Genomic DNA, 24,051 nt, shown 5'->3' on the forward strand with positions numbered 1-24,051 from the left:
GAACAAGTTAGGTCTCTATTCATTGGAGCGTAGAAGGTTGAGGGGGGATTTGATCGAGGTATTTAAAATTTTGAGAGGGATAGATAGAGTTGATGTGAATAGGCTGTTTCCATTGAGAGTAGGGGAGATTCAAACGAGAGGACATGATTTGAGACTTAGGGGGCAGAAGTTTAAGGGAAACACGAGGGGGTGTTTCTTTACTCAGAGTGATAGCTGTGTGGAATGAGCTTCCTGTAGAAGTAGTAGAGGCCAGTTCAATTGTGTCATTTAAGGTAAAATTGGATAGGTATATGGACAGGAAAGGAGTGGAGGGTTATGGGCTGAGTGCGGGTAGGTGGGACTAGGTGAGATTAAGAGTTCGGCATGGACTAGGAGGGCCGAGATGGCCTGTTTCCGTGCTGTGATTGTTATATGGTTATATGGTTATGAAGTTGAACCTGAGATATTTTGGCATCTTAGGGGCCCATCAGCTGAGACTGGCCAGAGAAGGTTAGCTGGATCACTGTTTAAGCCTAACAGGTTCTCTTATATCCTACTGAGAGAGGAATCTGTCCCGCTTAACTGATCCAGTCCATTTGTCACTTTTGGTCCATCTGTTGCGTAACCCTTCAATTGATCACAATTAGAAATGAGTCAAATGCACAGCCTGCCCGGTGTAGCCAATCAGCCTGAGTTAGCAAGAAAAAAATCATCTGACCACTATTGCTCCAACCATTTCAAGTTTGCACACATGAAAGTTCTATGGATACATCAAATGCATGGGTTGTATGTACTGCATTTTTATAACAAGCAGTGCAGCAATGCTGGGTGAGGGAATCACAATACAGGAATGCTCTGTTCACCCAGGATACAAAATGGAGTCAACTCAGCCTCCCCAAGATCAGGGTTTATTTAATCTTTTTGCTACTATCATAAAGAAAGTGTTAGAAAAAAAAATAACAGGGGCAACAAGCTGGAATCAAAAGCAAAATGTTTACATCGCTCACTCTGGAAACCAGAACTTGCAATGGTCTTCACACTCCTAGCTTGCTGTTGACATCTCATCCTAAATACCCTCAGAGACTGCTCAATGTGTTGAATATTTCCAGATTTTTAGTTCAGATTTAAGGCTTATGCAGTTTTCTTTGTTTTTGAACTAGCTATCACAGAGCTGGGGCGGGGCAGAGATGAACACATGAACACTATCTCGTTAGTTGTACTTTGCATTATTAAAGATAGAAATTAGCTTTTCTGTCACATGTACATTGAAACATTCAGTGAAATGCATCATTTGCACCAACAACCAATACAGTCCAAGGATGTGCTGGGGCAGCCTAAAAGTGTCACCACACTTCTGGCACCAATATATCATGGCCACAACTTTCTAACCCTAACCCTTTGGAATGTGGGAGAACATCCAGAGGAAACCCACGTGGTCATGGGGGGAATGCACAAACTCCTTACAGACAGCGGCATGAGTTGAAGTCCAATTACTGATCGCTGGCACTGTAAAGTGTAATGCTACACACTATGCTTTATTGATTACCTTTTGTAATTTGTAGAAATGTTTATGTATTGTGCTGCATTTTGTCACAAAACAACATACATAAGTGACAATAAACCATATTCTGATTCTGATCACTCATTGGGTACTCTCACTCTCAATTGGGAATATTGATTTTCCAAGGTAAAAACTCATGTCTCCATCTAAGAGGTCTGTTGCCAAATTGGTTCTGTGCAGAACATCCACCACCCTGATGTTCTATTCGCAAAGTGGGACTGGCAACTAATACAGGGTAATGACATTTTATTTAATGACTCCACATACTGTCTGCAATTTAGATCACTCCTTTACAGGAAGGATGTGGAGGCTTTGGACAGGATGCAGTGATGGTGCACATCAGCTGGACAGAATATGAGGAGCACTGGGGAAATCATTACATGAACACACAGGCAACCTGTTCGGTGACATTATTTTACCCGTCACTGTGGTTCCCAACTCCCTTGACTGCAGTTGTTGCACAGCTTCCTCCAGCTGCTTCTCAACAGAAGTCAAATCCTTCACCACCTTCTCATATTTTGTCTATGAAGAAAAAAAGCAGAGAAAAAGAGTAACATTAGTTTCAGCCTTTAAGCCAGTGTTGGTTTCAGCTTTTGTCCTCAGTCCACAAGGAAGGGCTTGCAACTGATATGAAGACTGCGTTTGGTAGCACTGGATTAGTATCTAGTGCTAGGTCTAATTTAGGGATACAAGTTCAACTCCCAGCCAAGAGAAGAAGTCAAAACATTAAATTTGGAATTCAAAATGGAAAATAAGTAATGATAATTAGAAAGCTTCCATAGGGTGCACTGTGCTGTAACGATTAGTGTAACAATTTACACCAACAACAACCTGGGTTCAATTCCTGCTGCTGTCTGAAAGGAGTCTGTATATTCTTCCTGTGACCACATGGGTTTCTTTCCACTGACCAAAGGCATACGGGTTAGAGGTTAGTGAATTGTGGGCATGCTATGTTGGCACTGGAAACATGGCTACACTTGTGGGCTGCCCTAGTCCATCTTGGACTGTGTTGGTTGTTCACTTTAGTGATACATTTCACTGTACATGTGACAAATAAAGGGTTATCTTAATCTTAAACAACGAACAATCTGTTGAAGGAACTCAATGGGCCAAGCTGCATCTGTGGAAGGAAGGGAATCATTGATGTTTTACATCAAAACCTTTCATCAGCTCACCAAACTATCTGCTGGAGGAACTCAACAGATTAAGAGGGTCAGTGGGAGAAAAGAAGCTGTCAATGTTGTGGGTTAAAACCCTGCTCTGATGCAGGGGTTTAGTTCAAAATATCAACAACTCCTTTCTGTTTGTAAATGCTGCACAACCCATTGAATTCCTCCAGCAGATTGTTTGCTGCTCCAGATTCCAGCATCTGCAGTCTCTTGTGCCTCAGTTGATAAGAAGTCCTTAAGCAAAACAAATCCGCTCAGTCATATGCAGTTAAAAGAGAGCATCACCCTGGCATGGCAACTGGTCTGGTATAGGCAGTGGTAAACTCTGTCCAGTCCATCACTTCCTTCCATCCAGTCCACCTTCATCATGTGTTTCTTCAGGAAACCCTATATAACCATATAACAATTACAGCATGGAAAAAGGCCATCTCAGCCCTTGTAGTCCGTGCCGAACGCTTGCTCTCACCTAGTCCCACTGACGCGCACTCTGCCCATAACCCTCCATTCGTTTCCTGTCCATATACCTATCCAATTTCACTTTAAATGACAATACCAAACCTGCCTCTATCACTTCTACTGGAAGCTCGTACCACACATCTACCACTCTCTGAGTAAAGAAATTCCCCGTCATGTTACCCTTAAATTTTTGCCTCCTAAGTCTCAACTCATGTCCTCTCATTTGAATCTCACCTACTCTCAATGAAAAAAGCCTATTCACGTCAACTCATCTATCCCCCTCATAATTTTAAATACCTCTATCAAGTCCCTCCCACAACCTTCTATGCTCCAAAGAACAAAGACCTAACTTGTTCAATCTTTCCCTGTAACTTAGGTGCTGAAACTCAGGTAACATTCTAGTAAATCTCTGTACTCTGTCTATTTGGTTGACATCTTTCCTATAATTCGGTGACCAGAACTGTACACAATACTCCAAATTTGACCTCACCATTGCCATGTATGATTTTAACATTACATCCCAACTCCTATACTCAACACTCTGATTTATAAAGGCCAACATACCAAAAGCTTTCTTCACCACCCTATCCACATGAGATTCCACCTTCAAGGAACTATGCACCATTATTCCTAGATCACTCTGTTCTACTGCATTCTTCAATGCCCTACCATTTACCATGTATGTCCTATTTGGATTATTCCTACCAAAATGTAGCACTTCATTTACTCCATGCTGCCTATATTTATTGTAGATCTCTCTCTTTTTCCGAACCAAGTTTCCAATATCCCTTGAAAACCATGGCTCTCTCAAACTTTTAACTTTTCCTTTCAACTTAACAGGAACATAAAGATTCTGTACCCTCAATATTTCACCTTTAAATGACCACCATTTCTCTATTACGTTTATCACTTATCAGCATTAAAATCCATCTGCCATCGTACAGCCCACTCTGCTAACTGGCCTAAATCTCTCTGCAAACTTTGAAAACCTACTTCACTATCCACAACGCCACCTACCTTAGTATCATTTGCATACTTACTAATCCAATTTACACCCCATTATCCAGATCATTAATGTATATGACAAACAACATCGGACCCAGTACAGATCCCTGGGGCACACCACTAGTCACCAGCCTCCAACCTGACAAACAGTTATCCACTGCTACTCTCTGGCATCTCCCATCCAGCCACTGTTGAATCCATTTTACTACTTCAATATTAATACCTAACGATTGAACCTTCCTAACTAACCTTTCATGCGGAACCTTGTCAAAGGCCTTACTGAAGTCCATATAGACAACATCCACTGCTTTACCCTTGTCAACTTTCCTTGTAACCTCTTCAAAAAATACAATAAGATTTGTCAAACATGACCTTCCACGCACAAATCCATGTTGACGGTTCCTAATCAGACCCTGTCTATCCAGATAATTATATATACCATCTCTAAGAATACTTTCCATTAATTTACCCACCACTGATGTCAAACTGACAGGCCTATAACTGCTAGGTTTACTCTTAGAAACCTTTTTAATCAATGGGAAAATATGAGCAAAATGCCAATCCTCCGGTACCATCCCCGTTTCTAATGACATTTGAAATATTTCTGTCAGAACACCTGCTATTTCTACACTAACCTCCCTCAAAGTCCTAGGGAATATCCTGTCAGGACCTGGAGATTTATCCACTTTCATATTCCTTAAAAGCACCAGTACTTCCTCCTCTTTCATCATCATAACTTCCCTTCTTGTTTCCGTTACCTTACACAATTCAATATCCTTCTCCTTAGTGAATACCAAACAAAAGAAATTGTTCAAAATCTCCCCCATCTCTTTCGGCTCCACACATAGCTGTCCACTCTGATTCTCTAAGGGACCAATTTTAACCCTCACTATCCTTTTGCTATTAATATAACTGTAGAAACCTTGCGGATTTATTTTCACCTTACTTGCCAAAGCAACTTCATATCTTCTATTAGCTTTTCTAATTTCTTTCTTAAGATTCTTCTTACAATCTTTATATTCCTCGAGCACTTCATTTACTCCATGCTGCCTATATTTATTGTAGATCTCTCTCTTTTTCTGAACCAAGTTTCCAATATCTCTTGAAAACCATGGCTCTCTCAAACTTTTAACCTTTCCTTTCAACCTAACAGGAACATAAAGATTCTGTACCCTCAAAATTTCACCTTTAAATGACCACCATTTCTCTATTACATCCTTCCCATAAAACAAATTGTCCCATCCACTCCTTCTAAATCCTTTCATATCTCCTCAAAGTTAGCCTTTCCCCAATTAAAAATCTCAACCCTGGTCCAGTCCTATCCTTCTCCATAATTATATTGAAACTAATGGCATTGTGATCACTGGACCCGAAGTGCTCCCCAACACATACCTTCGTCACCTGACCTATTTCATTCCCTAGCCTTTCCCATTCCTCAATTCCACCCAAATAACTTCACTAGATGAGCCCTCTAATCTATCCTGCCTGAGCACAGCTGTAATATTTTCTCTGACAATCAATGCAACACCTACCCCTCTTGTCACTCGGATTCTATCACACCTGAAGCAACGAAATCCAGGAATATATAGTTGCCAATCACATTCCTCCTGCAACAATGTTTCACTAATAGCTACAACATCATATTTCCAGGTATCAATCCATGCTCTAAGCTCATCCACCTTTCTTACAATGCTCCTAGCATTAAAATAAATGCATTTAAGAAATTCTCCACCTCTTCCTCTGCTTATCTCTAACAGTAAAAAGAACTTTACTGTCTTCTTCTTCCTTCTCTCATACATCTGTTCCTACACACTGGTTCCCCTCCACCCTCGTATCTAGTTTAAATCCACTGGAGCCTTTCTAGTAAACCTACCCGCAAGAATCTTTGTCCCCCTCCAGTTCAGATGTAAACTGTCCCTCCGGAACAGGTCCCACCTTCCCTGGAAAACTTCCCAATTATCTATAAATCTGAAGCCCTCCCTCCTGCACCATGTCTTCAGCCACGTGTTGATCTGCACTATCTTACTATTTCTAAACCCACCTGCATGTGGCACTGGTAGCAATCCTGAGATTGCTATCCTGGAGGTCCTGTCCTTTAACTTGGCACCTAGCTCCCTAAACTCACCTTTCAGGTCCTCCTCACTCTTCCTACCCACGACATTGGTCCCTACATGGACCACGACATCTGGCTGCTCACCCTCCCTCTTGAGAATACTGAGAACTCGATCCAAGATATCGCAGACCCTGGCACCAGGGAGGCAACAAACCATCCGGGATTCTCAATCTCTTCCACAGAACCTCCTATTTGTCTCCCTAACTATCAAATCCCCTATCACTGCTGCTCTCCTCTTTTCCCTGCTTCCCTTCTGAGCTGACGGTACAGTCTCGATGCCAGAGATGCAACCACTGCAACTTGTCCCTGGTAGGTCATCCCCACCAACAGTATCCAAAACAGTATACTTATTGTTGATGGGAACAGCAACAGGGGTGCTCTGCTCATTCTGTCTATTCCCCTTCCCTCTCCTGACAGTCACCCAACTACCTGTCTCCTGACTCCTAAGGGTGACTATCTCCCTGAAACTCCTGTCTATTTCTGCCTCTGCCTTCCGAATGATACGTAGTTCATCCAGCTCCAGCTCCAGTTCCCTAACTCAGTTTGTCAGGAGCTGCAGCTGGATGCACCTTTCGCAGGTGTAGTCATCAGGGACAGCTGTGCTCGCCCTGACTTGTCACATACTGCAAACGGAGCACTCAACTGCCGTAACTGCTGCCTCCATTACCTACTCCTAAGCTAATTAGATTAATTAAAGGAGCTTTCCCAGCCTTACCTGACCTGGAGTGAAGCTCGTCCTCAGTCTCTGCTCGCTATTTAAATTCTCCTGCTGCCTCACGGGCCGACTTTCATGCACTTGTGCAGTTGTGGCCCATTCAAACCTTGTCTCTGCCTGTTCTCACCAAAGCCTGATTGAGCAAAAGTTATCCCACTCTGCCTCAGTCCACTCCAACGATGGCCGCTACGATGATGGCCGCTGTATATGGCGGCCTTTCTTTTTAAACCTTTGGCGCGCTATGTCACGTGCCTGCACAGTCTATCTTCTTTGCCCTGATCAGTTAAAAAAAATGCTTCTCTCCGAGCTTCTTTTACCTCTTCCCTCTCCGCCTCTTGCCGCGATTTAAAGAAGCATTGTCAAGGATGCTCACTTTCCTCTTTTCTACGTTTTGGGAGAAGATTGAAAGCCTAGATATCCAGACTCAAGAACAGCTTCTTAATCACTGATCTTGAAAACCGATCTCGCAGACAGAACTTGCGTATTATTGGATTTCCCGAAAATGTTGAGTCTGGTAACTTAACTGAATATTTCTCTAACTTATTGTGGGAAATTTTTGGCAAGGACGCTTTGCGGGTTAAACCTACTATTGACCGTGCCCACAGAGTTCCGAGATTTTCGGCTGTGAGAGACAAGCCACGAGCTGTGATTGTCCGTCTCCATTATCCTCGGGAGAAAGAGCTTTTAATTCGATTAGCTTGTCAGAAAGGTATGATTTCTCACAAAAACAACAGGTTTCGTATTGTGGAGGACTATTCATTCGAGGTGATGAGGGCGAGAATCGCTTTTCAACCGGTGATGGCAGAGATTCATTTGATTGGACTTAAAACAAGCTTTAAGATACCCAGCAAATCTCAGAATTACGTTGAGTGATGACAGTCAGCGCTTCTTTAATACTCTGGAAGAAGCGAAGAAATTCGTTGAAGAATATCGGTCTTCTAGTACAAGTTGAACTATGTGTTATGTTGAAGAATTTTTGGAGAGAAGACGCCATTCCGCTTTTAGGCTTTAACTTATGAAGCTGCGGTATAGCTTTTTACTTTGGTCTGTCGACCTGGTTTTTTTTATTATCATGATTTACAGATGCTCTTTTAATTTTACTATAATTTTTTTTAATTAAGTTTTTTTCCTCTGGATTAGATATATATGTTAAGATTTTGTAATAATGATTTATTTTTTAAGATGTCGTTTATTTTTCCCATAAGACTTTGCTTTCCATAAGCGTTTATTTGCCTGTATTTGAGAATGGGAGGAATGTCTGAATTTTTGGACTTTTTTTATATATATTGTAGTGGTTATTGAATCCTTTTTTAATCTTATTTTGATGACCTTTTTTTAAAAAAAAAGATTGGCGAATCTACATTTATATTCTGTAATATGGTCCTTTCAAAATGTCGTTTCTTCTTCCCATAAGTCTCTGTTTTTGAAACGTCATTTTCTTATATTTGAATATGGAATCTTTTTTTAAAGGCATATTACACTATTTTAAATTTCAATGGTTATCCTTTTTTTTATTAATGATTTTTTGCTTTTTTATATTATTTTTTCATTTTGATTGATTTATATTCTTTCTTTTTACAACCCTGTATTTATATCTGGGTGTTATATAGTTTCTCTTTTCTTTCTTTTCATGAAGTTGCCATCTTGAAAATGGGGGTAATATTAGTATTAGTTCATGCGCCTGCCGCTTGGCTCTTTTTCGAGGGGTTGGGGGGGGAGGGATCTTTTTTCACGCTTTTGCTTTTTATTTTTTTGCTTTTAGTTTATGGGCCGACTTTAAATTATTAATATTGTTGAGGTGTCATGTTCTCCGGTTGCTCCTGAATCATTTTTCCTTCTTCCTGAATCATGGGTTATGTGTCTTTTTAACCTTTTATGATATACACAACTAATATTGGCATGATGGATAAGTCTATCAACTTTATCTCTTGGAATACTAATGGTTTAAATCATCCGATTAAACGTAAAAAAATATTTAAAGTATTCCATAGACTAAACGCTTATATTATTTTTGCACAGGAGACCCATATTAGGAGGGAGGATAATCAACGTTTTTTTAGGTTCTGGAAGGGTCAACAATTTCACTCGAATTGTACCGCCAAAATTAGGGGTGAGTCTATTTTTATAGACCCCTCAATTTCGTTTACACATCATGAAATTATTTCTGATCCACAGGGCCGATTTTTATTGATAACTGTTCACTTTTTAATCAAAAAGTGGTTCTAGTTAATATTTATGCTCCAAACTTTGACTGTCCTGAATTTTTTAAACATTTATTTACTTCCCTTCCTAATCTAAATGAATATATGTTGATAATGGGTGGAGATTTCAATTGTTGTCTGAATCCTTTGATGGATAGATCTAAACCTATCCGAATTCTTCCAAATAGATCAGCCTTACTTATTAATTCTTTTATGGTTGATTCGGGAATTACTGAAATATGGCGGTTTTTGAACCCTAAAGATAAAGAATTTTCATTTTTTTCACATGTATATCACAGTTATTCTAGAATTGATTATTTCCTTATTGATCATCGTTTATTAACGGATGTTACTGATTGTAAATATGATTCTATTACTATTTCGGATCATGCACCTTTGAAGTTATCTATCAAGATTTCGGACTTTTCCAATAATACTAGATCTTGGAGACTTAACGCTACTTTGCTTCAAGACCCAGAATTTATCATCTACATAAAACAGCAAATTGACCTGTTTTTCTCAACAAACTATACTGAAGAGATTGACAGAGGAATACTTCGGGACTCTTTTAAGGCTTTTATCCGTGGACAAATTATCTCATATTCCATTGGTAAAAGAAAACAAAGATATTTAGATATTGCTTTATTAGTGGATAAAATTAAAGAAATTGATAAGATTTATTCCGTGACTCCTACCAAAGAACTTTATAAGAAGAGATTTGAGCTTCAAATGGAGCATAGCTTATTATTATCTTCTTCAATTGAGAATCAATTAATTAGGACCAGGGCTCAATGTTATATCCATAGTGATCGAACTGGTAAACTGTTAGCTAATCAATTAAAAGCTATTTCGACTAAGCGACAAATTATTAAAATTCGTAAACAATACGGTAATCTAACTACTGATCATAAAGAAATCAATAACACTTTTCAAGATTTTTATAAATCTTTATATAAATCAGAATTTGATGGCGATCTGTCCATGATGGATAATTTTTTTAACAATTTGAATATTCCCAAACTGACAGATGAAGATCATAGCTTGTTCGATGCTCCTATCTCTATGGCCGAAATAGGAGAGGCTACCTCATTAATGAATTCAGGGAAAGCTCCTGGTCCTGATGGTTATATTATAGAATTTTTTAAAACTTTTTCTTCTTCGCTTTCCCCTTGGTTATGTGAAATCTTTAATGATGCATTTGCTAAGAAGAGATTACCTCAATCTTTTTATGAAGCTACTATCTCTCTAATTCTTAAAAAAGATAAGGATCCTACTTTATGTGCATCTTATCGCCCTATATCACTATTAAATGTAGACTCTAAGATTCTTACAAAATTTTAGCCATTAGGTTAGAAAAGGTACTATCACAGATTATTTCAGAAGACCAAACTGGTTTTATTAGGAATCGGTATTCCTTTTTTAATGTTAGAAAATTGATTAATATAATTTATACTTCATCACCCATAATCCCAGAATGTGTTATTTCATTAGATGCTGAAAAAGCTTTTGATAGAGTTGAATGGACATACTTATTTAACGCTTTGAGATATTTTAATTTTAGTCCTAATTTTATATCATGGATCAAACTAATATATATTATAAACCTGTTGCTTCTGTTCTTACAAATAATTACAGATCCTCTTTTTTTCAATTATCTCGTGGTACGAGACAAGGTTGTCCCTTAAGTCCTTTACTATTTAATATCGCATTAGAACCTTTAGCCATTGCTATTCGTGAATCTCCTAATATTTTTGGTATTACCCGTAATGAGAAGTTATACAAGTTATCACTTTATGCTGATGACTTGTTGTTATATATTTCTGATCCTGACAGGTCTATTCCCGCTATTTTATCCTTGTTGGCTCAATTTGGTAGTTTTTCTGGTTATAAACTAAACTTGGATAAGAGTGATTTATTCCCTTTAAATGCGCAAACTTTATTGAATGATAGGATACCATTTAAAGTTGTTACTGATAACTTTATCTATTTAGGTATAAAAATTACCAAGAAATATAAAGATTTATTTAGACTGAACTTTTTACCTATGCTCCATCAAATTCAACAACTTACTACAAGATGGTCTCCCCTATCCTTATCATTAGTTGGTCGGATTAATGCTATTAAAATGATGATTTTACCGAAATGTTTATATTTATTTCAAGCTTTACCAATTTTTATTCCTAAATCTTTTTTTTATAACATTGATTCAAAAATTTCCTCATTTGTGTGGCAAAATAAAAACCCTAGGTTAAGTAAAAAACAATTACAAAAATCTAAAAAAGATGGTGGTTTAGCTTTACCTAACTTTAGATTTTACTATTGGGCGAATAATATTCGTAACCTAATATATTGGAAATTAGATTTGGATTCACCATTGTGCCCACAGTGGGTAAATTTAGAATGCAATGAGGTACAGGGATATTCCCTATTCTCCGTTCTTGGTTCTTCTCTTCCTACTGATTTAGTTAAATTCAACAAACAGATATCTAATCCTGTTGTCAAACATACATTACGAATTTGGTTTCAATTTCGTAAGTTTTTTACTCTGAAAAACTTTGTTCTTGATAGCCCTATCTTACTTAATTTTTTTTTCAAACCTTCTTTGACAGATCAAGCTTTTAGCATATGGAAAAGGAAAGGTATAAAATGTCTTCGTGATCTTTTTTTTGAAGGTACTTTGATGTCTTTCGACCAACTTTCCAACAAATTTAAGTTACCTAAATCTAATTTTTTTAGATATTTACAAATCAGAAATTTTTTACATGCAGTTCTACCATCTTTCCCCAATTCAACTTCAATGGATTTCTCAGATTTGATTTTTACCTTAAATCCTTGTCAGAAGGGATTAGTGGCTTTTATTTATAATATGATTATGAAGATACAACCAGAAATATCAGGTAGAATTAAACAAGAATGGGAAAAAGAACTTCAATATAATATATCAACAGAAAAATGGGAAAAAATTTTACAAATGGTTAATTCTTCTTCTATATGTGCTAAACATGCTTTAATACAATTTAAAATTGTACATAGAGCTCATATGTCTAAAGATAAGCTTGCTCGATTCTATTCTCATATTAACCCTCAATGTGACAGATGTCATTCAGATGTGGCTTCATTGACCCACATGTTTTGGTCATGTCCCACTTTACATAACTATTGGAAGGACATATTTGCTACCATTTCCTCAATTTGGAATATCGATTTACAACCTCATTTTATTACTGCAATTTTTGGTATACCAAATGAGGATGGTAATCAGTTTTCCCCTTCAATTAGACGAATGATTGCTTTTGTAACATTAATGGCCAGAAGGTCTATATTACAAAATTGGAAAGAAGTAAATCCTCCTACCACGTTTCAGTGGTTCTCTCAAACTACTTCTTATCTGAGCTTGGAAAAAATTAGAAGCACTATTTTTGACTCATCAATTAAATTTGAAGAAACTTGGGGACCGTTCATTCGACATTTTCACATGAATTAATTTGACCTCTTCCAGACCTTCTCTCTGCTTATTCTTGTTCAGGTATGGAGTTCCGGAGTTTTTGACACTATCATATACATATAAACTGTTATTATTGCCCATGTTAGTTTAGTTTAGTGTTTTTTTTCCAATATATATTTTTTCTTGTATTTTTATTTTTTTTTTCTTCTTTTGATGATTATTTTTATTTTTTTCATATATAATTATTATAGACTTGATTAATTAATATACTATTTTTCTTGTTGTTGATAATTAATAGGATATTGTTATCTTATTATTAATGTAATCTCAAGTCTATTGCACTTATAACCTATTCACTATTATGTTATGTTTTCTTTATATATGAAATTCAATAAAAAGATTGAAAAAGAAAAAAAAAAGAACAGCTTCTTGCCCACCACTATAAGACTTCTGAACTGGTCACTTCTTTGACCATCTCTTCCTGTGGTGCTGCCATGTTATCAAACTCTTAGGTATTCTGTTATTGACACCTCAGTATTCCTGTTTGCACTAACTCAGATTGTACGACTATCTACTTGTACCGACAGCCTGTTACACCACTGGTGTTTAGGGCAGCTCTACTAACTATAGACATAGAAATATAGAAAACTTACAGCACAATACAGGCCCTTCGGCCCACGAAGCTGTCCCAAACATGTCCCTACCTTAGAACTACCTAGGCTGACCCATAGCCCCCTATTTTTCTAAGTTCCATGTACCTATCCAGGAGTCTCTTAAAAGACCCTATCATTTCCGCCTCCACCACTGCCACCGGCAGCCCATTCCACGCACTCATCACTCTCTGCGTAAAAAACTTACCCCTGACATCTCCTCTGTACCTTCTTCCAAGCATCTTAAAACTGTGCCCTCTTGTGCTAGCAATTTCAGCCCATGGGGAAAAGCCTCTGACTATTCACACGATCAATGCCCCTTATTATCTTGTACATCTTTATCAGGTCACCTCTCATCCTCTGTCTCTCCAAGATGAAAGGGCCATGTTCACTCAACCTATTCTCATAAAGCATGCTCCCCAATCCAGGCAACATCCTTGTAATTCTCCTCTGCATCCTTTCTATAGTTTCCACATCCTTCCTGTAGTGATGCGACTAGAACTGAGCACAGTACTCCAAGTGAGGTCTGACCAAGGTCTTATATAACTGCAACATTACCTCTTGGCTCTTAAACTTGATCCCATGATTGATGAAGGCCAATGTACCATATGCCTTCTTAAACACGGAGTCAACCTGCGTAGCAGCTTTGAGTGTGCTTTGGACTTGGACCCCAAGATCCCTCTGATCCTCCACACTGCCAAGAGTCTTACCATTAATACTATATTCTGCCATCATATTTGACCTAGCAAAATGAACCACTTCACACTTACCTGGGTTGAACTCCATCTGCCACTTTTCAGTCTAATTTTGAATCCTATCAATGTCCCGCTGTAAACTCTGACAGCCCTCCAAGCTATCCACAGCACCCCCAACCTTTGTGTCAACAGCAAATTTTCTAACCCATCCCTCCATTTCCTCTCCAGGTCATTTATAAAAATCATGAAGAGAAGGGGTCCCAGAACAGATCCCTGAGGCACACCACTGGTCACCAGCCTCCATGCAGAATATGACATGTCTACACCCACTCTTTGCCTTCCGTGGGTGTCAGTTCTGGATCCACAAAGCAATGTCCCCTTGGATCCCATGTCTCCTTACTTTCTCAATAAGCCTTGCATGGAGTACCTTATCAAATGCCTTGCTGAAATCCATGTACACTACATCTACGCTCTACCTTCATCAATGTGTTTAGTCACATCCTCAAAAAATTCAATCAGGCTCGTAAGGCATGATCTGCCTTTGACAAAGCCATGCTGACTATTCCTGATCATATTATGCCCCTACAAATATTCATAAATCCTGCCTCTCAGGATCTTTGTTCATAAATCCTGTCTCTCAGGAACTATGCACCATTCTAAACACAAGACTCTGCAGATGCTAGAAATCCACAGTAACACACAGAAAATTCTGGAGGCTCTGTAGGTCAGGCAACATCTATGGAGAGGAATAAATAGTCAACATTTCAGGCCACGACAAGATGAATTACCACAGCTATGCAGACAGCACACAACTGTACTTGTCTATTACTCCAGATGACCCTGAGGCTAAACACCTTGGTCTGGTATCTTATTAACATTACAGAATAGATGAGTTCAAATTTCCTTAGTCTAATTAAGAAAAACTCTGAAATTTTGGTTATTGTTAGCAATAAAAATTATGAATCTTAGAAATAAACGATCATTTGGCCTTACAAATCAATTCAGAAGTAAAGAATTTAGGCATTATTATTGACTCAGAGCTAAATTTCAAATCACATATTAACCATATTACTAAGACTGCATTTTTTCATTTGAGGATCACTACAAGGGTTTGATTTCTTATAACATCTCAAGACGCAGAAAAATAGATACACACTTTTGATTTTACCTGATGAGACTAATCTGCCCAAGATATAAATCATCTACAGCTTGTTCAAAATGCAGCAAGAATCTTAACCAATAAAAGAAAATTGGAGCACATTTCACTGGTTTTAGTATCATTACACTGGCTGTCTGTGTCTTTTAGGATCAACTTTAAAATATTCTTATTTGTATAGAAGGCTCTGAATAATCTAGCTCCCTAATCATAATCTCAGATTCATGAATACTGGTTTGCTTAGTGTTCCTAGAGCTAAGCATCCAAGAACTGGCGATGTGGCCTTTTGTTCTTACACACTAGGAATCTGGAATTCTCTACCCACTCTGGTAGCACTGTGGAGCATTTCAAAACTCTTCTGAAAAGCTGCTTTATTAATTTGGCCTATTTATAGGATTATTTAATACCTGTTAATGTTGATTATAACGAGGTATTTTCGATTATAGTTTATTCTGTATGTTTGTCTTATGATGTTTAATTTTGTTTCATATTCTTTATTGATTTATCTTTACAATCTATGCAAAGCACTTTCAGCCTGCATCCTAATGTATGACAGGTGCTATATACTGTCAATGAAGTTATATTATTATTAAGACCTTTCATCCGGTATTTCATTCTGTTGTTGTTCACTCATCGTTTGTATGGTTTACTTGGTGAGCTTCACACAAGCAAAGGAATTCCATTGTATCTTGGCATATAGAACAATAAATAATCAGAATCTGAACCTAATCAGTGAAGACTAAAACCACCAGAAAAGCAGCAAGTGGGGCTGACCCTGAACACAAGATCGTGACTATTCTACAATGGAACAAGAGAAACAGAAGCAGGCATTGTTTTCTAGCCTCAGCTTCATCTGCCATTCAATAACAGTGGGAATCTGACTCAACCATTCAGGCACATCACTAATTAGGTGACAAAACTTTTGGCTATCGTTAATCACTGGCTTGGGAGTACTCTTCAAGCTTAACATTGACAAGTCATTGGACTGGGCCAGATCAGGAACACAGACATGGCATCCAACGGCTCTGATCCTGAGCCAGTTCCCACACTGGTTTCCAAGGAGTTGTTCTGGGGTGCAGGTTATAGAGAAGAGATGAAGAGAGAGAATTGTAAAGAGAGCAAGCATTTCTACATCGATCTCCTTTCATCACCCCAAGGCATTTACTCCTTGTAGGGAAGGAGTAACACAATGGTTTGGGGCCCTTGGCCATTTTTTAAGATGCTGAGGTGTTTGAATTGTGTGTGAATCATTACCTGGGGTAATATTGAAGGAGAGTGTACAGTTCTGGTCACTGCACAATGGGAAGGTTGTGGGTAGCACTGGACAGAGTGCAGAAGAGATTTATAGTGCTGGAGAGAAACAGTAAATGCTGGAATGCTCAGTCATTCAGCCAACAGCTGCAGAAACAGATCAGGTTAACATTAATATAGAACAGCACAGTGCTGCAGCTAATAACATCACATCCTCCTAGTGCCTGAGACCTGGGTTCAATCCCAGCCTCTGGTGGATACTGCATGTTCTCTGTGACTTTCCAACCTCCTCCTAAGGTGTGTGGGTGTGTTTGGAATCTGAGGGAGGGGAGTAGGGGGAAGGTCTTGACAAGAATCTGGGGAGAATAGAAAACTAATGCTGAATTAGTGTAAACAGGAGATTGATGGTCAGTGTGGATTGGGTGGGTCGAAGAACTTTGTTCCCTTGTTGCTTCTTTCCATGACTTTATGACCCCAAGACTTCACATCGATGACCTTTCATCAGAATTGAGAAAAGTTAGAAATCAAACTAACTTTAGTTGCAGAGAGGAGGGGGGAGAAAACAAGGGAATGTCTGAGATCGTGTGGAGACTAACATGTCCTTTCAATTCATTGTCTTTCTTTCCAACTTAACATTTATTTTTCTTGTACCTTTTCCAGTTTTGATTAAGGTCAACAGCCTGAAATATTAAATATTTGATACACTGGGGGCATTTAAGAAATTCTTAGATAGGCACATGGTTAATAGAAAAATAGAGAGTCACGTTGGAGGGAAGATTTACATTGATCCTGGAGGAGGGTAAAAGGCCGGCACAACATTGTGGGCTGAAGGGCCTATACTGTTCTGTACTATGTTCTATGCACTGCTTCTCTCTCCATAGATACTGCCAGAGCTGGCAAGGGTTTCCAGCATTTCAGGTTTATTTCAGATGTAGCATTTTATTTTTCAGCAGAGACTCCCAAGGATGGAACAGGAATGAAAGAAAACTTAATGGACGTGCATAAAAATCATAACCAAGACAGGATGAATTAAAAGGAGTTATTTCCCTTGTGGTTGATTAGTAACTAGAGGGTATGCATTTAAGTTAATTAGTAGAAATATTATAGCTAGTGGTTGGCATCTGTCTTTCTTGAAGGACAATGAGTGATGATCATCAACACAAGCCTGGGCGGAAGGTATGGAGATCCTGAGGTGCCCAGTCATCAAAATCCCCCTCTCGGCCTCACCAGTGTAGTCCAAAGGAAAGCTTATGAAGCTATAGGTTTGCCACCAGCTTGGCTGCAGGAGCTGCTGGAAGGATGTTCAATGATGTCCAGCCACCTTATAGGAGAGTTAACAAAAAATATTATTTCTTTCAAATGAATGTTGGGAGTGGAACTCTCTGCCAGAGGAACCATCAACATATTTAAAAACTAGCAGATGAGCATTGAAGGAGACATGGTCTCCGGGGCTGTGGGCTGAGAACTGAGATATTTATTTCTGCCCAGCAGGGACAGATGGGCAAATGGACTGTGCTGTGACTCTCTGAGACTGCGCAGGAATATTTTCCCATGCAGAGGTGTTTCCGTATGCAGGCTTCCGAATTGTTAAGCAAAGGGGTGGGAAACCTGACCACGTTTCCCCTCTTCCTACTGAAGGTTGACTGTAGCGCTTTTTTCCTTGCATTGGCTGAATTTAAATAATTCAACACAGGCCAGAAAATAACCCTCAGAGTGAGTAGTCAGGGACTTTGTGTGCTGAATAAGGCTGTGATATGCCAATGGATATTAGAAAGAAGCCCTGGGAACTTAGGGCCGTATGTCAATACAGCCAGCAGAGCTCACCGTGCGTTTATATTAATAAACAGAGCATCAAGTCGACACTATGAACTCCAATTTGAGATTTGTAATTCCATTGACCGGAGCTCTGCCTGGGAACTACTCACTCTTAAACCCACCATCCTCATCCCAGTTAGTGAAGGAATCACCAAGAATCATATCTACTGTCACGGTTTATTAGAGAATATTTCAGTGATATAATTCAACATTTAGGGACCATGATTGGAAGGAAAGAAAAGCCAAAAGCTTTACAATGGGACAGCATATGTATTATTGATATCTCCAATGTTTAAATTAACATGAGGTCATCGAGACCATATGAATGTGGGCCAACAGTCCCCTATCCAGGAAAACATTCCGAGGAGGAGCTCAGTTCATTTTTGCAAAGCAGTACAGGATTTCAATAACACAAAATGCTGGAGTAACTCAGCAGGTCAGGCAGCATCTATGCAGGGAAATGAACAGTGGACATTTCTGGCTGAGACTCTTCTCTGAAAACCTGGTGTATATACCTAGACATTCTGCCCATTGACAAATCCCCAGTATTTTTATTTCAGTGTTTACTGTCTTCTGCTTGTTTCCCTAGACACCAAAGCTGGCAAGACCTCTGGTATCTAATGATTTTGTAAGAATTTTTAAAAATGTCTTTTGATTTTGGCTAACAAACTACAGCAGCGGTGTTGATGAAAGGTCTTGGCCCAAAATTCCCACTGTTCATTTCCCTCCATAGATGCTGCCTGACCTGTTGAGTTCTTCCAGTATTTTGTGTCATTCTCAAGATTGTCAGCATCTGCAGAAGCTCTTGTGTACGTGATTTCAGTGAAAAGTGAACAGCTAAAGAAAACCTAGACCCTGGAAGCAGACTGAAAACGACTACTGCTTCACTCCAAGTTTCTCCAGCAGATTGCAGTAATTAATTGCTTAAAAAAATTGCCCTAAAATCTTTGCAACACACACAAAATGCTGGTGGAATGCAGCAGGCCAGGCAGCATATATAGGAAGAAGTACAATGCACATTTCGGGCCGAGACCCTTCGTCAACCTTTGCAGTAGTTTGTTAAGCAACAAAGAAAATTTTTAAAATCTTTACAAAATCATTAGATGCCAGAAATCTGTCCAGTTTTGGTGCCCAGGGGAATAAGAACAAGGAGAGTACGCACTGAAATAAAAGTACCAGGGATTTGTCAATTGGCAGAACATTTATGATTCAGAGATTATTTTATAGAATGCCCAGAATCTTCTAAGTAGTTTAGCTTCTTGAATTTTTTATATTATAAACAAAGTTTTCTTATATTAAACTAGGTGGTGGGGTGGAGGTACATTTCTACCAAAGGAGATGCAAGGCTTTTCTTCCCTCCACTCACCTGCTGGCCATCTTGGGCAAGGTGAAGCACCTATTTAGCCACTTGTGCCCCCCCCCGCCAATCAGAGTCACATGAAGCCATGGAAGCATGTGGTGGATGGTCGTGTGAGCAGCCGATGCATATCACAAGTCTTGGTTATGCGTCCACTGACGCCAGGCAGACAACCTCTAAAGAGTATGGACAATGGCTGGGTTCACCCGTCTTGGAAAGCCACTGCCCAGAAGAAGGCAATGGCAAGCCACCTGTGGAAAATTTGCCAAAATCATGGCCATAGGTAAGGCCATGATCGTCCATGCCACATGACATGGCTCATGATGAAGACACTTACACTAAGAAAAAAAAAGTGTTATATTTTCAATGGAAAGAAGCATAGAATTATCAGAATTGTACTAGGAAGCATCCTTGTAAGCCCATATATACTATATATACTTATATTTACAGAGATGCCAATTCATTTTCTGATACCGTGGTTTGACGCCATTCTATTTCTTACCTGCATCACCTTCAGTTCCTGTGTGAGGCGCAGCCTTTCAGCACGTTCACTCTCCAGGACCCGATAGGTCACGTCACCCTTGAAACGTTCATCTGAGAGTTCTGTTGTGAGGTCCAAAATCTGCAGAAAGATCAGAACATGAATCAGTAATCACTTTTCAGCAACCCAAGATCACTTCTGCCAGAGTGGGAATGAAATCAGCACAGAACTGGTCCCAATGTGGATTTGCTCAAGTGGAGTCACAAAAGCTACAAAACTCATTTAAGAGAGAGATGTTGCATTTTGTTTCCCTCTGAAGATTTGAGTCATTGGAAGTCTCCTCCTCGAGATGATGTGCAAAATTTTTAAGGCAGAGATCTTCACTTTATGCAGTGTTTTCTATTTTTCATCAACTTCTGTTCATCACATATGTGAGGTTATTCCTTAGAACTGTCTGTGATGCACAGAGACCCACCCGTACATCGCCTGGGAAACTTCCCAGCACCTTAAGGAATTTTCCACTTGTGATGTCATTTTAGTATTTTTTAAAATTTCAGATTTCAAAGATTTCAGATTTCAGATTTTGGAATTTCATATAAGGTGTGTTCAACCTGTAGTCATAAAATATGAGTGAAAAATCTGGGGAATTATACAGCAGATGCTTCAACATCTGTTGTAAGCAACTCACCAAAGTTCATAATTAAGGGTAAACTGACTAAAAGCCTTGTTTTTTATTCACTTATCAGAATGTGCCAGCTGAGGGTTGGTTTATGCCTCATGAACCCAATTCTTCCATAAGTGAACAAAAACAATGGAGAATGGAATCGCTAAGCATATAACTTACATACACTCCCATGATGATTGGCTAATGCTGAACCACGTGGATGTGAAGACCTTGTATTGACCTTGTCAGAAAATTAGCTGAGGGGCAGAACAGTGAGAACAGGAATAATAGCCGGGTAATTGGATTGAGTCTTCAGATTTATTATTCTAAGTACATCGAAACATGAAGTGAATGTGTCATTTATGCTGACAACCAACACGCACAAGAATACGTTGGGGGCAGCCCGCAAGTGTCATCACATATCTGGGCACCGACACAGCATGCCGACTATGCTCAGCAGAACAACACAGAACACAAAGAGCAACAAAACAACAACAGCAAAACAAGCCTTGTGCCTTAATGTTGCACAAAGACGCCACAGACTGAATGAACAACCCCGTGCAGTAAATATTCTGCAACTCTATGAAAATTCTAAACATCTTGGTGTTGTTGCTATGGCTGTAAAACACAGAGGCCACAAAAGACAGAACAAAATATAATTAAGATGAAGGTGGATTCCAGCAATCTGAACAGTGTATATAAATTTGCTAAGCTCTTAATACCTGCAAAGAAACTGCCAGTTGTCCTTTTAGGATCATTTATTCAAATGGTGCATTCTTACTGCAAATGAAATGTCATCAGAATTCACAACCATGCCCAGCTAGGTCCCCAGTACCAGCCACATCACAAGGCAACCTATTTCATCTGTGACTAATTAACAGCTTAAAGCATCTGCTGCTGTTCAGCATAGATTTTGGGCTTTCTGTATCCTCCACCCTCCTCCATTTCACCCCCCTCCCAGGGTTCCAGCCTTCAAATATACTCAGTGGCCACAGTATTAGGTACCCATACACTTACTCATTAATGCAAATATAACTATATAACATAACCATATAACAATCACAGCACGGAAACAGGCCATCTCGGCCCTCCTAGTCCGTGCCGAACTCTTAATCTCACCTAGTCCCACCTACCCGCACTCAACCCATAACCCTCCACTCCTTTCCTGTCCATATACCTATCCAATTTTACCTTAAATGACACAACTGAACTGGCCTCTACTACTTCTACAGGAAGCTCATTCCACACAGCTATCACTCTCTGAGTAAAGAAATACCCCCTCATGTTTCCCTTAAACTTCTGCCCCCTAACTCTCAAATCATGACCTCTCATTTGAATCTCCCCTACTCTCAATGGAAACAGCCTATTCACGTCAACTCTATCTATCCCTCTCAAAATTTTAAATACCTCGATCAAATCCCCCCTCAACCTTCTACGCTCCAATGAATAGAGACCTAACTTGTTCAACCTTTCTCTATAACTTAAGTGCTGAAACCCAGGTAACATCCTAGTAAATCGTCTCTGCACTCTCTCTAATTTATTGATATCTTTCCTATAATTCGGTGACCAGAACTGCACACAATATTCCAAATTTGGCCTTACCAATGCCTTGTACAATTTTAACATTACATTCCAAATTCTGTACTCAATGCTTTGATTTATAAAGGCCAGCATTCCAAAAGCCTTCTTCACCACCCTATCTACATGAGACTCCACCTTCAGGGAACTATGCACTGTTATTCCTAGATCTCTCTGTTCCTCTGCATTCCTCAATGCCCTACCATTTACCCTGTATGTTCTATTTGGATTATTCCTGCCAAAATGTAGAACCTCACACTTCTCAGCATTAAACTCCATCTGCCAACATTCAGCCCATTCTTCTAACCGGCATAAATCTCCCTGCAAGCTTTGAAAACCCACCTCATTATCCACAACACCTGCTACCTTAGTATCATCGGCATACTTACTAATCCAATTTACCACCCCATCATCCAGATCACTTATGTATATTACAAACGACATTGGGCCCAAAACAGATCCCTGAGGTACCCCGCTAGTCACCGGCCTCCATCCTGATAAACGATTATCCACCACTACTCTCTGGCATCTCCCATCTAGCCACTGTTGAATCCATTTTATTACTCCAGCATTAATACCTAATGACTGAACCTTCTTAACTAACCTGCCATGTGGAACTTTGTCAAAGGCCTTGCTGAAGTCCATATCGACTACATCCACTGCTTTACCCTCGTCAACATTCCTCGTAACTTCTTCAAAAAATTCAATAAGGTTTGTCAAACATGACCTTCCACGCACAAATCCATGCTGGCTACTCCTACTCAGATCCTGTCTATCCAGATAATTATTAATACTATCTCTAAGAATACTTCCCATCAATTTACCCACCACTGATGTCAAACTGACAGGTCTATAATTGCTAGGCTTACTTCTAGAACCCTTTTTAAACAATGGGACCACATGAGCATGACCAATCCTCCGGCACAATCCCCGTTTCTAATGACGTCTTAAAGATCTCCGTCAGAGCTCCTGCTATTTCTACACAAACTTCCCTCAAGGTCCTGGGGAATATCCTGTCAGGATCCGGAGATTTATCCACTTTTAAATTTCTTAAAAGCGCCAGTACTTCCACCTCTTTAATTGTCATAGGTTCCATAACTTCCTTACTTGTTTCCCACACCTTACACAATTCAATATCCTTCTCCTTAGTGAATACCGAAGAGAAGAAATCGTTCAAAATCTCTCCCATCTCCCTCGGCTCCACACATAGCTGACCACTCTGATTCCCTAAGGGGCCAATTTTATCCCTCACTATCCTCTTGCTTTTAATATAACTGTAGAAACCTTTCGGATTTACTTTCACCTTATTTGCCAAACTAACCTCGTATCTTCTTTTAGCTTTTCTAATCTCTTCCTTAAGATTCCTTTTACATTCTTTATATTCCTCGAGCAATTCCTTTACTCCATGCTGCCTATATCTATTGAAGACATCCCTCTTTTTCCGAACCAAATTTCTAATATCCCTTGAAAACCATGGTGCTTTCAAACCTTTAACTTTTCCTTTCAACCTAACAGGAACATAAAGATTCTGTACCTTCATAATTTCACCCTTAAATGACCTCCATTTCTCTATTACATCCTTCCCATAAAACAACTTGACCCAATCCACTCTCTCTAAATCCCTTCGCATCTCCTCAAAGTCAGCCTTTCTCCAATCAAAAATCTCAACTCTAGTTCCTGTCCTGTCCTTCTCCATAATTATATTGAAGCTAATGCTATTGTGATCACTGGACCCGAAGTGCTCCCCAACACATACATCT

The 24,051-nt window shown here is 39.2% G+C and overlaps 1 protein-coding gene across 1 annotated transcript in view; it reads right to left on the bottom strand.

Annotated features, from left to right (window-relative positions):
• The window catches only part of LOC132403977 (unconventional myosin-XVIIIb-like), a gene marked incomplete at its 5' end in the record, with an annotated part of 415,128 nt that overhangs the window by 188,066 nt on the left and 203,011 nt on the right, over window positions 1-24,051 (bottom strand). Inside the window, 2 exons of the mRNA XM_059987873.1 lie at window positions 1,960-2,062; window positions 20,071-20,190. Of these exons, the coding sequence (XP_059843856.1) occupies window positions 1,960-2,062; window positions 20,071-20,190 (223 nt within the window). The remainder of the gene's footprint in view (window positions 1-1,959; window positions 2,063-20,070; window positions 20,191-24,051) is intronic.

This window comes from Hypanus sabinus, chromosome 13 (assembly GCF_030144855.1).
Source record: "Hypanus sabinus isolate sHypSab1 chromosome 13, sHypSab1.hap1, whole genome shotgun sequence".
Lineage (NCBI taxonomy): Eukaryota > Metazoa > Chordata > Chondrichthyes > Myliobatiformes > Dasyatidae > Hypanus > Hypanus sabinus.